General features: G+C 41.7%; 1 protein-coding gene across 2 annotated transcripts in view; it reads right to left on the reverse strand.

Annotated features, from left to right (window-relative positions):
• Positions 1-16,339, reverse strand: part of vta1 (vesicle (multivesicular body) trafficking 1) — a 348,619-nt gene that overhangs the window by 184,354 nt on the left and 147,926 nt on the right. For both annotated transcript variants that reach the window (XM_063055463.1, XM_063055462.1), the window contains one exon: positions 4,416-4,543. In XM_063055463.1, coding sequence (XP_062911533.1) covers positions 4,416-4,543 — 128 coding nt within the window. The remainder of the gene's footprint in view (positions 1-4,415; positions 4,544-16,339) is intronic.

The raw sequence follows: 16,339 nt of genomic DNA on the forward strand, positions 1-16,339 counted from the left end.
AAAATTTGCCATGGCATTACCTAAAAGCAGAGCAGAGATTAAGTGACAAAGGGTCTACTTCTATTTTTAGCTTATTCACTGTTCCTACTGAACAAGTTGATCTTGAAGAAATTATTTTTGAACAATTTTTGAAAGTAATATACTTCATTACACAAAGTCTCAGAGTATTCAAGGGTATGCTGACCCACAGCTACTCTTTAAATGGTACTGTGGCTCCTAACAAGAAAAAAGGTTTCGGGGAAAAGGCAGGAGAATGGTGTTGAGAGGGATAATAAATCAGCCATGATGGAATGGTGGAGCAAACTCAGTGGGCTAAGTGGTTTAATTCTCCTCTGCTGTCTTGTGGATTTATGATTTTTTATGATATGTCCAATACATGACACGGAATTTACTAAATCTTTGGAGTCTTTATATTATGGGCAGCAGCAAGTGACATTGATGAAAATAAATAGTGTCTGCTAAAAAGCAGGAAAAGGTATTTTAAACCTTCCAGTTTAAGATGATGATCTTAAGTTGGTTGACAGCTTATCAGTAGTTCAAAAGGCAAGAAATTCAACTGAAAACATCAGTAATAACATTTTTTCTGAGGTAAACTGTGGTAAATTACCACAGCAAACAATGAAGAGGTGAGCAAAGGCGAAGCTGACTTGAGGGATGAGCTACACTGATGCATTGCAAAGCCAAAGCGTCAGGTGTTCAAGACAGTGTCGGAGATGGAGACGGTGACACTGTCGGAGATGGAGGTGGAGCAAGTGATTCAGAGAGGAGTTTCAATGTCCATCCACCTAATCTGGGTGTGAGGTTGGATCGCTCTAGGCGCCAAGCAAATTTGGAGAGATCGAGAACTGCTTCGGGCCATTCAGGGGGCTTCGGGGATTTGGATCAATGGACTCAATTTGGTTCAGAATGCTGTTGCTTGCTTCTGTCGTTTGCATGGTTTGTGTTTTTTTTCTCGTTCTCTGCGCATTGTGTGTTGGTCTTTCTTTTTTAAATTGGGTTCTTTCGGGTCTTTTGCTTCGTGGCTGCCTTTAAGCAGACAAATCTCAAGGTTGTTATAATTTCTCTTTGATAATAAATATACTTTGAATCCTTTGAGATTCAGATCTATGTCACCAGGCAGATTTGGAGGCTTGGCACCTCATTTGGATAAATGAAACCTCTAAGCTACCTATTAACTGAGAGAGTAACACACACACAAAATGCTGGAGGAACTCAGCACGTCAGGCAGCATCTATGAAAGGGAATGATCAGTTGTCATTGTGGGCCAAGACCCTCTATCAGGACCAGAAAGGATGGAGGATGAAGTCAGAATAAGAAGGTGGAGGTTGGGGAGGAGTTCTAACTGGCAGGTGACAGGTGAGACCAGGTGAGGGGGAAGCTGGGTGGGTAGGGGAAGTGTGGATGATGTGAGAAGCTGAGAGGTGATAGGTACAGGAGAGCTGAACTCATGATGAAACTGGCTAGGCCCACCACTCACTGCAGCCTCTTGCATTCCTGTATATTCGAGTATCCATATGAAGTAGTAGTGCAACCAGTCAGAATACTTTGGATTACACCACTAGTCCTGCACCATTCTGCTGTTTTGCACTGATCATGGTTTAACTTGTATTTATCCCTGCATCTTACTTCCTCTCTCCAGTCCCAATAAAATTTTCTTGGCACAGAACTATTTATTCATTTTCATAGATGCTGCCTGACCTGCTGAGTTCTTCCAGAATTTTGTGTGTGTTACTCTGGATTTCCAGCATTTGCAGAATCTCTTGTGTCTATCAAACAACTTGTTGGGAAAGGCACGCTCAGTCTTGGAGTTAAGCAAGACAACCATTCACAGTTGTCCTACAATTCTTCTCCAGATGTGTTAGGACGGTATGTAGAGCCACTGCTACAATTCAGCATTCAACACCATAGTTCCATCCAGGCTCAACAGGAAGCTCAGAGACTTCGGCCTTGACCCTGCCTTGTGCAGCTGGATCCTGGACTTCCTGTCAGATTGCCAGCAGGTTGTAAGAGTGGGCTCCCTCACCTCCAACTGTCTGACTCTCAATAAAGGAGTCCCTCAGGGCTGCGTACTGAGTCCCCTCCTTTACTCTCTGTACTCCCATGACTGTATCGCCACCCACAGCTCCAATCTGCTAACTAAATTTGCTGACAACACTACACTGATTGGCCTTATTTCAAACAATAATGAGGTGGCCTGAAGGGAAGAAGTCATCTCTCTGTTACAGTGGTGTCAAGAAAACAACCTCTCCCTCAATGTCACAAAAACAAAGGAGTTGGTTGTAGATTACAGGAGGAATGGAGACAGGCTAACCCCTATTGACACCAATAAATTCTGGGTTTGAGAAGGTAAACAGCTTCAAGTTCTTGACATCCACATCATCGAGGACCTCATATGGTCTGTACATACTGGCTGTGTGGTGAAAAAGGCACAACAGCACCTCTTTCATCTCAGACAGTTGAGCAAGACAGGTCTGGGCCCCCAGATCCTAAGAACTTTCTACAGGGGCACAATTGAGAGCATTCTGACAGGCTGCATGACTGCGTGGTATGGGAACTGTACCTCCCCTAATCACAGGACTCTGCAGAGAGGGGTGTGGACAGGCCAACACATCTGTAGTTGTGAACTTCCCATGATTCAGGACATTTACAAGGACAAGGTGTGTAAAAAGGGCCCATAGGATCATTGGGGACCCGAGTCATCCCAACCACAATCTATTCCTGCTGCTACCATCCAGGAAATAGTACCGCAGCATAAAAGCCAGGACCAACAGGCTCTGGGACAGCTTCTTCCACCAGGCCATCAGACTAATGAACTCACACTGATTTGAGTATTCTCTATATTACATTGACTGTTCTATTTATTACAAATTATTATAAATTACTATGAATGCATATTGCACATTTAGATAGAGACGTAATGTAAAGATTTTTACTCCTCGTGTATGTGAAGGATATAAGAAATAAAGTCAATTCAATTCAATTTTCAGATTCAATCCTTATTCATCACAGGAACACTGTAAACAAATCACAGACGTTTTATGATAAAACTGTATGCTTTTGTCAACTGTTTTGAACTTCTTCCTTCATTAGCTGATGAAACAGTGGACATAGTGGAAATCTGTTTCAGATGGTAGGTTCCATCAAAAACATAATTAATGCATCCAGCTGTTCTTGGCATCTCAGGTGCTGCTAAATCATCAAGATTTTGGACTTTAACAGTCGAGGTACTGGGGTTGAAAGGCTTATCATATGGCAAGTGTTTGATTGCCCTGGGCCTATACTTACTGCAATTCAGAAGAATGAGGGAGACCTCACAGAACCCATTGTATGTTGAAAGTCCTCAATAGAGTGGACATGGCGAAATGGATGTTTCCTATGGTTGGGGAGCCTGAGACCAGAGGACACAGCCTCAGGACAGAGAGATGCCCACTTAAAACAGAGATGAGGAATTTCTTTAGCCAGAGAGTGGTAAATCTGTGGAATTTGTTACCACAGGCGGCTGTGGAGGTCAAGTCATTGGGTATATTTAAGGCCGAGGTTAATAGATTCTTGATTAGTCACGGCATGAAGGGTTACAGGGAGAAGGCTTAAGATTGGGGCTGAGAAGGAAATGAATCAGCCATGATGAGATGGTGGAGCAGTTTCAATGGGCGACAAGGCCTAATTTTACTCTTTGGTCTTATTAGTGGTGAAAGCAAAGCTGGATAAAGATTCTTTAAACTGTGTCATCATTTAGTATGGAGGGGCCAGGCACATGATTGGAAAAAGCTACAGAGTATTGTAAACTCAGCCACCTCCATCATGGACTCTAGCCTCCTCAGCATCAAGAACATCTTCAAAAGGCAATGCCTCAAAAAGATGGAATCCATCATTAAGGACCCCCATCATGCAGGGCATACCTTCTTCTCATTGCTACCATCAAGGAGGAGGTACAGGAGCCTGAAGATATACATTCATTACAGGAACAGGTTCTTCCTCTCTGCCATCTGATTTCTGAATGGACAATGAAACCATGAACACTACCACACTATTTTTTGCACTCTTTTTGCATGTTGGGACAGGAAGAATGGTACTCTCCACTGACAAATGTAGAACAGAGGGTTGCAGGCACAAAATAAGGGATTAAATCTTTCTAAATGAATATCTGAAATTCTTTTCCAAGAGCTCTGGAGGTTCATTCATTCATTGCAGTCAACATACTTCCAAATGTAAAAAAAAACAAGATATGGAGCTGCTACAGGAAAATGGAATTTATGGTGGATCACCCAATATCACATTAAATGGTAGAACATGTAGAAAATATCTTTGATCAGTGATTTCATGAACTTCAGACACAATTATTCATCAAAGTGAAATCTGCTGGCACAGTGCATCCTATGTCTTCCCTTTCTAGAAAGCACATTTGCAAGACTTACTTGTGAAATCTTCCTGCACGATCCTCAGTATCTGCATACAGGAACATCTTGTAGGCATAATTTTCAATGTGGGCATTGCCCACCACATCCTGTGTAATTGACTCGTTGTCACCCAACTGTTTCTTCATCTGAAAGAGGATTAGAAAAGGGCAGAGGATTTAATACCAAATATCCTAATTATTTTCAGAACATAGAACACAACAACACAGTACAGGCCCTTTGCCTGCAATGTTGTGCTGAGCTTTTGCCAATCCAACCCTTCTCACCTACATAGCCCTCCATTTTTCTTTCATCCAAGTGCCCATGTAAGATCCTCTTAAGTGTCCCTAATCTATACCACCACCCCTGGCAGTGTGTTCCACATACTCACCAGCTGTAAGATCAGGATTCTATTCACACTACTGTCTGTAAGGAGTTTGTACATTTTACCCGTGACCGTGTGGACTTCCTCTAAGCCAAGAGTTCCCAACCTGGGATCCACGGGCCCCTAAGTTAAAGGTAAGGCTCCATCATATTATTAAGTTATTAATTAGGTTATTAAGAAGGCAAACAGAAGGTTGGCCTTCATTGCTAGGGGGATTGAAGTCAAGAGCAGGGAGGTCATGCTGCAACTATACAGGGTACTGATGAGGCCGCACCTGGAGTACTGTGTGCAGTTCTGGTCTCCATACTTCAGGAAGGATATACTGTCTTTGGTGGCAGTGCAGAGGAGGTTCACCAGGTTGATTCCAGGGATGAAGGGGTTAACCTATGAGGAGAGATTAAGTCACCTGGGTCTATACTCTCTGGAGTTCAGAAGAATGAGAGAGGATCTTATAAGAAACATGCAAAATTTTGAAAGGGATAGATAAGATAGAAGTAGGAAAGTTGTTTCCATTGGTAGGTGAGACTAGAACTAGGGAACATTGCCTCAAGATTCAGGGGAGAAGATTTTGGATGGAGATGAGGAGAAACTGTTTTTCCCAGAGAGTGGTGAATCTGTGGAATTCTCTGCCCAGGGAAGCAGTTGAGGCTTACTCACTAAATATATTTAAGAAACAGTTAGATAGGTTTTTACATAGTAAGGGAATTAAGGGTTATGGGGAAAAGGCCGGTAGATGGAGTTGAGTTTATGGACAGATCAGCCATGACCTTATTGAATGGCAGGGTAGGCTCGATGGGCCGGGTGGCCTACTCCTGCTCCTATTTCTTATGTTCTTATATAAAAAAATGTTGGGAACCCCTGCTCTAGGTGCTCCTGTTTCCTCCTACATTCAATGACGTTCATTTAAGGTTGGTGAGTTGTAGGCATGTTGTGTTGGCACTGGAAGTGCAGTGACTTGTGGGCTGTCCAGCACAATTCTCGCTGATTTGATTTAACACAAATGACGAATATCACTGTGTGTTTACATGTGACAAATAAGCCAACCTTTTACTTGATTATAATTGTTCTACTCTTTTAAATTTAAATTCTGTCTACCTCAATGCACTATATAATGATTTGATCTGTATGGACAGTACAGCTTTTCACTGCACAGTATTAAGCCAATTCCAGTTCACATGTGACAACCATAACCCAATTCCAGTTCCTATTCCAAATGTTCATTTTTGCAACTATTTTAGTGATTAAAAGAAAGACTCAGGTTGGACAGTTCATAACCTACAAATCTTATTTAAATATGTCCTATTCTTAACTCTATTTACTCCAGGGGTTCCTAACCTTTTTTATGCCATGGACCAAGGTTAGGAACCTCTGATTTACTCTTAGATATTCCTTTAATATCAATTCTTTACTCCTGAAATGAAGCTGTTCCTATTTATGCTGCCCCATTCACAATTCTTCATTATTTTCATTGCATCACTTCACAGTTTATAAATCTGTTATTTCGTATTTTTAATGACCATGATTGTTCTTGGCAAATATTTCTACAGAAGTGGTTTGCCATTGCCTTCCTCTGGGCAGTGTCTTTACAAAACAGGTGACCCCAGCCATTATCAATACTCTTCAGAGATTGTCTGCCTGGCATCAATGGTCACATAACCAGGACTTGCGATATGAATCAGCTGCTTGTACGACCAACCACCAACTGCTCCCATGGCTTCCTAGATCGGGGGCTAGTACCCATGATGGAGCTGACTAATTTTACAAGTTTCTGCAACTTACTTCGCTCTTGTGCAGTAGCACCACCCCCTTCCCGTACCAGACGATGATGTTGCCACTCAGTACATTTGTATAAGTTTTTCAGTGGTTTAGTTGACAAACTATACCTCCTCAAACTCCTAATGAAATATAGCAGCTGTCTTGACTTCTTTATAGCTGCATCAATAGGTTGCATCTAGGTCAGGTCCTCAGATATTACACTCAGGAACTTGAAACTGCTCACACTCTCCACTTCTGATCCGTCTATGAGGATTGGGTTGTGTTTCCTCGTCTTACCCTACTTGAAGTCCACAATCAGCTCTTTGGTCTTGCTGATATTGAGTGCAAGGTTGCTGCTGCGACGCCACCCAACTAAGTGGAATATCTCGCTCCTGTACAACCTCTCATCACCATCTGAACTTCTGCCAACATTTTTATCATTAATAAAAAGGGCACATATACATTCAGTGACTTCTATATTAGTAACATCTGCGCAGCTGCTCGTTAATGCAAATATCTAATCAGCTAATTATGCGGCAGCAACTCAATGCATAAAAGCATGAAGACATGGTCAAGAGGTTCAGTTGTTGTTCAGACCAAACATCAAAATGGGGAGGAAATATGATCTAAGTGATTCTGATCATGCAATGATTGTTGGTGCCAGACAGGGTGGTCTGAGTATCTCAGAAGCTGCTGATCTACTGGGATTTTCACCATACGACTCTCTAGAGTTTGCAGGGAATGGTGCAAAAAACAAACAAAAATCCAGTGAGCGTGAGTTCTGCAGGTGAAAACACTTCATTAATGAGAGAGGCCAATGGAAAATGGTTAGACTGGTTCAATCTGACAGGAAGGTCAGAGTAACTCAAATAATCACATGTTACAACAGTGGTGTGCAGAGGAGCATCTCTGAATGTACTTGAACCTTGAATTGGATTAACTACAGTAGCAGAAGACTATGAACAAACACTCAGCAGCAACTTTATTATGTACAGAAGGTCCCTAATATTATTTCCTTCTCCAGAATATGGCAGTGAACGAGGAGGTTTTTTTTAAACCACGGTGCTGCAATTTGATGGTTACCAATACTGGGACCAACATTTTATTTTAAGCTCCAGATTTTTATTTAATAAATAGAATTTCGTTCTCCAGCTGTCACAGGGATTTCGTTTCTGGATCAATGTCCCAGACTGTGGTTGTCATCCTAGTAACTTTACCACTTCAGGATTCTTCACATGGTCTTAATTCAACCACCATCTACCCTCCATAAGGCTGCTATAATTTTAATGGAATTGAACCACCTGATCCAAACATGGCACTTGCCTCGATATTTTTGAACTGCAAGTTAACTGCCTGAATAGTTTTTAAAAAATTATGAACTCCAGAGGGAACTCATAAAATTCTGGCAATACCCTTCAGCACGTAAACATTACTTGTAATTATCATCACGATTTCAGGCTGAAAATAACCAAGAATCAAGTATTAGATATGGAATTCTGGCACTTATCAGGTGAGAGTTGGAAGACATTTTCCATATGGGTTTAATTTGCCTCATTGTCTGCACGCGTACTCTGTTTGAAGGTAAGATGAAGCATTTCTTTGGGAGAATTGAGAATGGAGTAACTTTTTAAATATAAGGGGTCACTCATTTACGACAGAGCAGGCAGAATTTCTTCAGAAGATCAAGTGTCTTTAACGTTCTCTTGCTCAAAAGATAGCAGAAGCAGAATATTTTTAAGGCATATACTTGAGAAGCAAGGGGTGGAATACGTGGGAATGAGATGTTGAGGTTTCAATCTGATCTACCATGGAACGGCAGAATAGGGTCAACGAGTTGAACGACCTCCACCAGCTCCAAAACTACATACAGTATTTGCAAATCACTAGTAGTTAACTATGCATGAACTTTATACTAAGAATCAATGATGTGTAGCTACCGTTCTATCTTAGGCGACTGTATGGAAACTGCACGGTGGCAGACAGGAAGGCTCTACAAATGGTGTCAAGACTGCCCAATGCATCACATACACCAGCCTACCTGCCAGCAAAGACATATACAGTGGCATGCAAAAGTTTGGGAACCCTTGGTCAAAATTTCTGTTACTGTGAATAGCTCAGAGAGTAAAAGATGACCTGATTTCCAAAAGGCATAAAGTTAAAGATGACACATTTCTTTAATATTTTAAGCAAGAAAACTTTTTTATTTCCATCTTTTACAGTTTCAAAATAACAAAAAAGGAAAAGGGTCCAAAGCAAAAGTTTGGGCACCCTGCATGACAGTACTTAGTAACACCCCCTTTGGCAAGGATCACAGCTTATAAATGCTTTCTGTACCAGCTAAGAGTCTTTCAATTCTTGTTTGGGGGATTTTCGCCCATTATTCCTTGCAGAAGGCTTCTAGTTCTGTGAGATTCTTGGGCCTTCTTGCATGCACTACTCTTTTGAGGTCTACCCACAGATTCTCGATGATCTTTAGGTCAGGGGACTGTGAGGGCCATGGCAAAACCTTCAGCTTGTGCCTCTTGAGGTAGTACATTGTGGATTTTGACATATGTTTGGGATCATTATTCTGTTGTAGAAGCCATCCTCTTTTCATCTCTGGCTTTTTTTTTACAGACGGTGTGATGTTTTCATCCAGAATTTGCTGGTATTTAATTGAATTCATTCTTCTCTCTGCCAGTAAATGTTCCCCGTGCTGCTGGCTGCAACACAAGCCCAAAGCATGATCAACATCCCCGTGCTTAACAGTTGGAGAGGGGTTCTTTTCATGAAATTTTGCACCCTTTTTTCTCCAAACATACCTTTGCTCATTGTGGCCAAAAAGTTCTATTCAAAAATTTCAAAGGAACACCTAAGCAAGCCTGATGCATTTTGGAAACAAGTCCTGTGGACTGATGAAGTTAAAATAGAAATTCTGGAAGCAAACATCACAACATCTGTAAAAAAGCCAAAGATGAAAAGAGGATGGCTTATTTAACAGGATAATGATCCTGAACTCACCTCAAAATCCACAATGGATTACCTCAAGAGGTGCAAGCTGAAGGTTTTGCCATGGCCCTCACAGTCCCCTGACCTAAGCATCATCGAGAATCTGTGGATTTACCTCATAAGAGCAGTGCGTGCAAGACAGCCCAAGAATCTCACAGAACTGGAAGCCTTTTCCAAGAAGAATGGGCGAAAATCCCCCAAACAAGAATTGAAAGACTGGCTACAGAAAGCGTTAAGTACTGCCATGCAGGGTGCCCAAACTTTTGCTTCGGGCCCTTTTCCTTTTCCTTTTTTGTTATTTTGAAACTGTAAAAGATGGAAATAAAAAAGTTTTCTTGCTTAAAATATTAAAGAAATGTGTCATCTTTAACCTTATGCCTTATGGAAATCAGGTCATCTTTTACTCTCTTAGCTATTCACAGTAACAGAAATTTTGAACAAGGGTGCCCAAACTTTTGCATGCCACTGTATACATAAATGTACTGGAAAAGTGCCAATAACATCATGAAAAATCCTACCCACTCTGCTCATGGAAGGAGGCTACGTAGCATCCTTGCCAGGACCATCAGACTCAACAAGTTATTTTCCCAACGCATTAAGACAGATCAACGCCTCCACCCACTAACCCACCCAAACACACCCTTCATACCACTACTTTATCATTTCCTGTTAGCATCACCTTATGTACAGACACCCTTGCATCTAGCATCACTTTATGGTCATACAAAAAATCTATGTATATAAGCTATCTATGTATTTATATTTATTATGTTTTTTTTTAACTTGCTGAGCTTTTTTGTGCTGCATTAGATCCAGAGTAAAAATTATCTTGTTCACTTGTGTACTGGAAATGACATTAAGTAATCTTGTACGACCGTTGCTCTTTACAGCAAATTTAAAAAACAGCTTCCTGTTCTACAGAAATCTCAACTGCAAGAGTTCATTCCTGCAAAGTTAATTCTGTAGTTATGTACATTCTTACAAAGATCTTCTTTCTAAGCATCAAAAGTTTACAGATGTATTCCAACAGGGTACAAGTGAACACTTCTTTGACAGATGAACAAGCCCTTCAGTGCAGAAAGAATCAATGCTGTGTACATGGTTTGACATTTTTATAGCATTCGATTATGGAGTTAAATGCAATAACTTCATACAAATCATAATGTGGAAAATCACTGTTCAAGTGTGCCTCGGAGCCAAAATAATCTCAGTCTGTGGGTTGTTAGGTGATGCGAGAGGAGGCATTAAGACAGTATGCCACAATGGACAGGGAGACTAAGACATGAAAGAAAGGATGTACTGCTGAATAACACATACACAAACTGCTGGAAGTATTCAGCATCTATGAGAGGAATCATGAGTTGATGTTTCGGAACGAGACCCAACATCAGGACTGGAAAGGCGTAAGTCAGAATAAGAAGATGGGGTAGGGTGGAACATTAATGTTTAATACCTTTATTCTAGGAACTGCAGCTGGAGTTATTTTTATAGGAAGACAAAGTGAAGGTGGGGCTGACAGGTGATAAATGAGTCCAGGTGACGGGGACAGCGGGGAGGAAGGATGAAGTGAGAAGCTGGGAAATGATAGGTGGACAAGGTAAAAGGCTAAAGAAGAATCTAATAGGAGAGTAGAGTGGATCGGCGAGAAATAAAAGGAGGAGACCTAGAGGGAGGTGATGGGCAAGTAAGGAGAAGAGAAGAGGGAATTCAAAAAGAAAGGAGAGAAGGGGAAGGGGGGAAAATGACCTCCTAGCTTCACAAGTCATCCCCCCTCTCCTACCCATCTACCTACCCCCTTATCTAACTTCACCTATCAGCTTCCAGCCTGAAAGCCTTTCCTGCCCTCCACCTCCTTATTCTGGCTTCTTTTTCCTTCCTTTCCAATCCCCTGAAAGGTCCCAGCCCAAAACATTGACATTTTATTCCTCTCCATACATGCTGCCTGACCTGCTGAATTCCGCCAGCACTTTGTGCATGCTGCTCTGGATTTCCAGCATCTGCAGAATCTCTTGTGTTTATGAACTGTTGAGATTTTATAAGGCAGTGGTCAGACCACATTTGCAACACCGTGAGAAATTCTGGGCCCCATATCGAAGGGAAGGTGTGTTGGCCTTGGAGAGGGTCCAGTGAAAAGGTCATAAAAATGATCCAGGAATGAAAAGCTTAACCCGTAAGGTTAACCTTTATTTGGATCTGGAAATACAGATACAAAATTCCCTAAAAGTGGCGTCACAGGTAGATAGGGTCATAAAGAGAGCTTTTGGTACATTGGCCTTTATGAATCAAAGTATTGAGTATAAGAGCTGGAATGTTATGATAAGGTTGTATAAGGCATTGGTGAGGCCAAATCTGGAGTATTGTGTTCAGTTTTGGTCACCAAATTACAGGAAGGATATAAATAAGGTTGAAAGAGTGCAGAGAAGGTTTACAAGGATGTTGCCGGGACTTGAGAAACTCAGTTACAGAGAAAGGTTGAATAGGTTAGGACTTTATTCCCTGGAGCGTAGAAGAATGAGGGGAGATTTGATAGAGGTATATAAAATTATGATGGGTATAGATAGAGTGAATGCAAGCAGGCTTTTTCCACTGAGGCAAGGGGAGAAAAAAACCAGAGGACATGGGTTAAGGGTGAGGGGGGAAAAGTTTAAAGGGAACATTAGGGGGGGCTTCTTCACACAGAGAGTGGTGGGAGTATGGAATGAGCTGCCAGACGAGGTGGGTACACACTCTCTGCGGGTTCTTTTTTTAACATTTAAGAATAAATTAGACAGATACATGGATGGGAAGTGTATGGAGGGATATGGTCTGTGTGCAGGTCAGTGGGACTAGGCAGAAAATGGTTCGGCACAGCCAAGAAGGGCCAAAAGGCCTGTTTCTGTGCTGTAGTTTTTCTATGGTTTCTTTTCTATTTGATGTCCCTGGGCCTGTACTCAAATCATCAGAAGGATAAGGAGGAATCTCACTGAAACCCATTAGATAACAAAAATGCCTAGACAGATGGATGTGAAGAGAATTAGTAGGAGAGTTCAGGACCCGAGGGTATAGACTCAGAATAAAGGGACGATCCTTTTAAATTGAGATGAGGAATAATTTTTTTCAGCAAGAGGATGGTGAATCTGTGAAATTTGTTGCCACAGAAGACCACGGAGGCCAAGATATTGGGATTGTTTAAGGCAGAGGTTAACAGGTTCTAGATTGATAAAGGAGATATGCGTTATCATAATCAGAATCAGGTTTATTATCACCGGCATGTGACGTGAAATTTGTTAACTTAGCAGCAGCAGTTCAATGTAATACATAATATAGAAAAAATACAAAATAAAATAACAATAATAAATAAATAAATTACAGTTATACGTATATTGAATAGATTAAAAATCATGCAACAAACAGAAATAATATATATTAAAAGAGTGAGGTAGTGTCCAAGAGTTTGAAGTCCATTTAGAAATCGGATAGCAGAGGAGAAGAAGCTGTTCCTGAATGGCTGAGTGCGCGCCTTCAGGTTTCTCTATCTCCTACCTGATGGTAACAGTAGGAGAAAAGGGCATGCCCTGGGTGCTAGAGGTCCTTAATAATGGACGCTGCCTTTCTGAGACACCGTTCTTTGAAGATGTCCTGAGTACTTTGTCGGCTCGTACCCAAGATGGAGACAACTAAATTTACAACCTTCTGCAGCTTCTTTCAGTCCTGTGCAGTAGCGGCCCACTCGCCATACCATACCAGACAGTGATGCAGCCTGTCAAAATGCTCTTCATGGTACATCTATAGAAGTTTTTGAGTTCAGAAAAATGGGGTTGAAAATAAAACAGCTATGATTGAATGGTGGAGCCGTCCGATGGGCCAAATGGCCAAATTCTTCTCCTATTTCATGGAAAGGGAAAAAAATTAGTACTGGTTTCTGTTCCTGTGAATTTTCCAGTCACTGTTGATGAAAAGACATTACATGTACACTCAGTGGTCACTCTATTACTCTATTAACTCCAGTGACCACTGAGTGTACATTCGTGGTCTTCTGCTGCTGTAGCCCATCTGCTTCAAGGTCTGACATGTTGTGCATTCACAGATGCTCTTCTGCACGCCACGGTTGTTAACACACGGTTGGTTGTGTCACTGTCAAGCTTGAACCGGTCTTGCTGTTCTCTGATCTCTCATTAACAAGGCATTTTCATCCACAGAACTGCACTCACTGGAATGCATTTTTTTTTACATGCCATTCTCTGTAAACTCTAGAGACTGTTGTGCATGAAAACCCCAGGAGATCAGCAGTTTCTGAGATACTCAATGCATCCTATCTGGCATCATCAATCATTCCACAATCAAAGACATTTAGATCACATTTCTTCCCCATTCTGATGTTTGATAAGAACAACAACTGAATGTCTTGAGACCATGTCTGCATGGTTTTATGCACTGAGTTGCTGTCAGGTGGTTAGCCGATTAGATATTTGCATTAACACAGACACAGACATAGAATCATTCAGCACAGTACAGGCTCTTCGGCCCACAATGTTGTGCCGACCCTTAAACCCTGCCTCCCATATAACCCCCCCACCTTAAATTCCTCCATATACCTGTCTGGTAGTCTCTTAAGTTTCACTAGTGTATCTGCCTCCACCACTGACTCAGGCAGTGCATTCCACACACCACTCTAGAGCAGGTTTAGCTAATTAAGCGGCACTAAGTGTACACATTATGTAGGGACAGTAACTGCAAGCTCATTATGAAATTTAATCATATATCAAGGACTAGGTCACTGGAAAACCTGCAAATAAGATTGTTTTTTTACACTGTATCCCAATGAAGGCTAACAGCACCTGTGGCTAACCAGATAGCCAGGCAGTTCATGCTTCAGCAGAAATAAAAATAATCAATTGCCAGTCTGTAAAATTAAAACTAAAATGAAAAATCTTCTTGGTTTGGGCAGGTTTCCAACCATAAGCAGCAGGAGTTTAAGAAAGCTTTCTGCCAAAGGAGATAAATACTCCAGAAATTATAAGTTAAACTTGGTACAGAATTTACAAACCTTTCATCAGTATCAAATAAAGCTTCACTTTGGTACATCACAGATAGGTAATAAAATACACAAGCATTGTACTTGCAAAATGTACTTCAGAAGGAGAAAGCATTATCAAACAGTAAGTATCTTCTTGAAGTATAATTAAAATTCTACCTGAGAAGCATTTTTCTGCTTCTGTATCTTATAGTTTCATGGTCATTGTTAACAAATTATAGTAGTAATTTTCTCCTTGTTCACTTATTTCATGATCTGGCTATCAACCCCCTCCCTCCCACTACTCCTGGGTCCCCTCCCCCTTCCCTTTCTCCTCTGTTCCACTCTCCTGTCCCAATAGATTCCTTCTCCTCCAGCCCTTTACCTTTCCCACCCACCTGGCTTCACCTATCACTTTCTATCTATCTTACTTCCCCTCCCCCTACCTTTGTATTCTGACATCTTCTCCCTTCCTTTCCAATCTGAAGAAGGATCTTGGCCCGAAATGCCGACTGTTTGTTCATTTCCATCGATGCTGCCTGACCTGCTGAGTTCCCCCCGCATTTTGTTTGTGTTGCTTTGGACTTCCAGCATCTGCAGACTTTCTCGTGTTTCATCTCTCTGTATTCTATGTCTCTCTGTACCTGTTGGTGCCTGAATTGTGGGTTGGTATGCAGGTATACATTGGGTAGTTATCTTACTTAGAGACGCAGTGCAGAATTGGTACTTCCAGCCCTTCGAGCTATGCCGCCAGCAACCCACTGATTTAGCCCTAACCTAACCATGTGACAATTTACAATGATCAATTAACCTACTAACCGGTACATCTTTGGACTGTGGGAGGAAACCAGAGCACCAGGAAGAAACCCATGTATTCCACGGGGAGGATGTACACCCATACTGAGGGTGCCAGGATTGAACTCCCAACTCTGACACCCCAAGCCGTAATAGCACTACGCTAACTTCTATGCTACCATGGCACCCAGATTTAAAGCAGACGTTGATAGGTTCTTGATTAGTAAAGGTGTCAAAGGTTATGAGGAAAAGACAGGAGAATGGAGTTGAAAGGGGAAATAAGTCTGCCATGATTGAATAGTGCAGCAGACTCCATGGGCAAAATAGCCTAATTCTGTTCCTATGCCTTATGGTCTTATACCAGGATCAAGCTGTGGAACAACTGAACTGCCTGTGGCATCTCCGCATCTCAAGCTTGGCACAAGAGAACCACAATAGAGCCTCAGTGAAGGTCAGTGGCAAGTGTGACTGGTCTTTATGTCTTATGAACGTGTACAGCTTTTAAACGGTAATTATGAATGTGGTCTGGAATGTGACTGGTGGCCTCATTACCATCTCTCTTTCTCTCTAGACTGCCAAACTTGACATCACCACACCTTCTGGCCATTACACAGCTGAAGTGAGTACGTAGACTTTCCAGAATATGCATCCTGATCCTTTACCCAAGAATCCAAATACAGGATTCTGAATGAGCTCATGAAAGTGCAGACAGCAGAAGCTGCCAGAGGATGTGGTTGAGGTAGGTGCAATTCAAACATTCAATAGGCATTTGGACAGCACATGTCAGGGAAGGACTTAGAAGGTTATGAGGTGAATGTGGGCAACTGGGGCTAGCAGGGCGGATGCCATGTTTGCCCTGGATCAGTTGGGCTGAAGGGCCTGTTTCCTTGCTGTATTAAGCTATAATTCTTAAATGAGCAATTTGACACCTAGCACCTGTTCTGCTGTGCATTAGATCATGGCTGAACCTTTACTTCAGTGCCTCGTTCCTGAATTCACATTAGGTCTTTTCATTACCTCTTTTGATTG

The sequence above is a fragment of the Mobula hypostoma genome, chromosome 8, assembly GCF_963921235.1.
Source record: "Mobula hypostoma chromosome 8, sMobHyp1.1, whole genome shotgun sequence".
Taxonomy (NCBI): Eukaryota; Metazoa; Chordata; class Chondrichthyes; order Myliobatiformes; family Myliobatidae; genus Mobula; species Mobula hypostoma.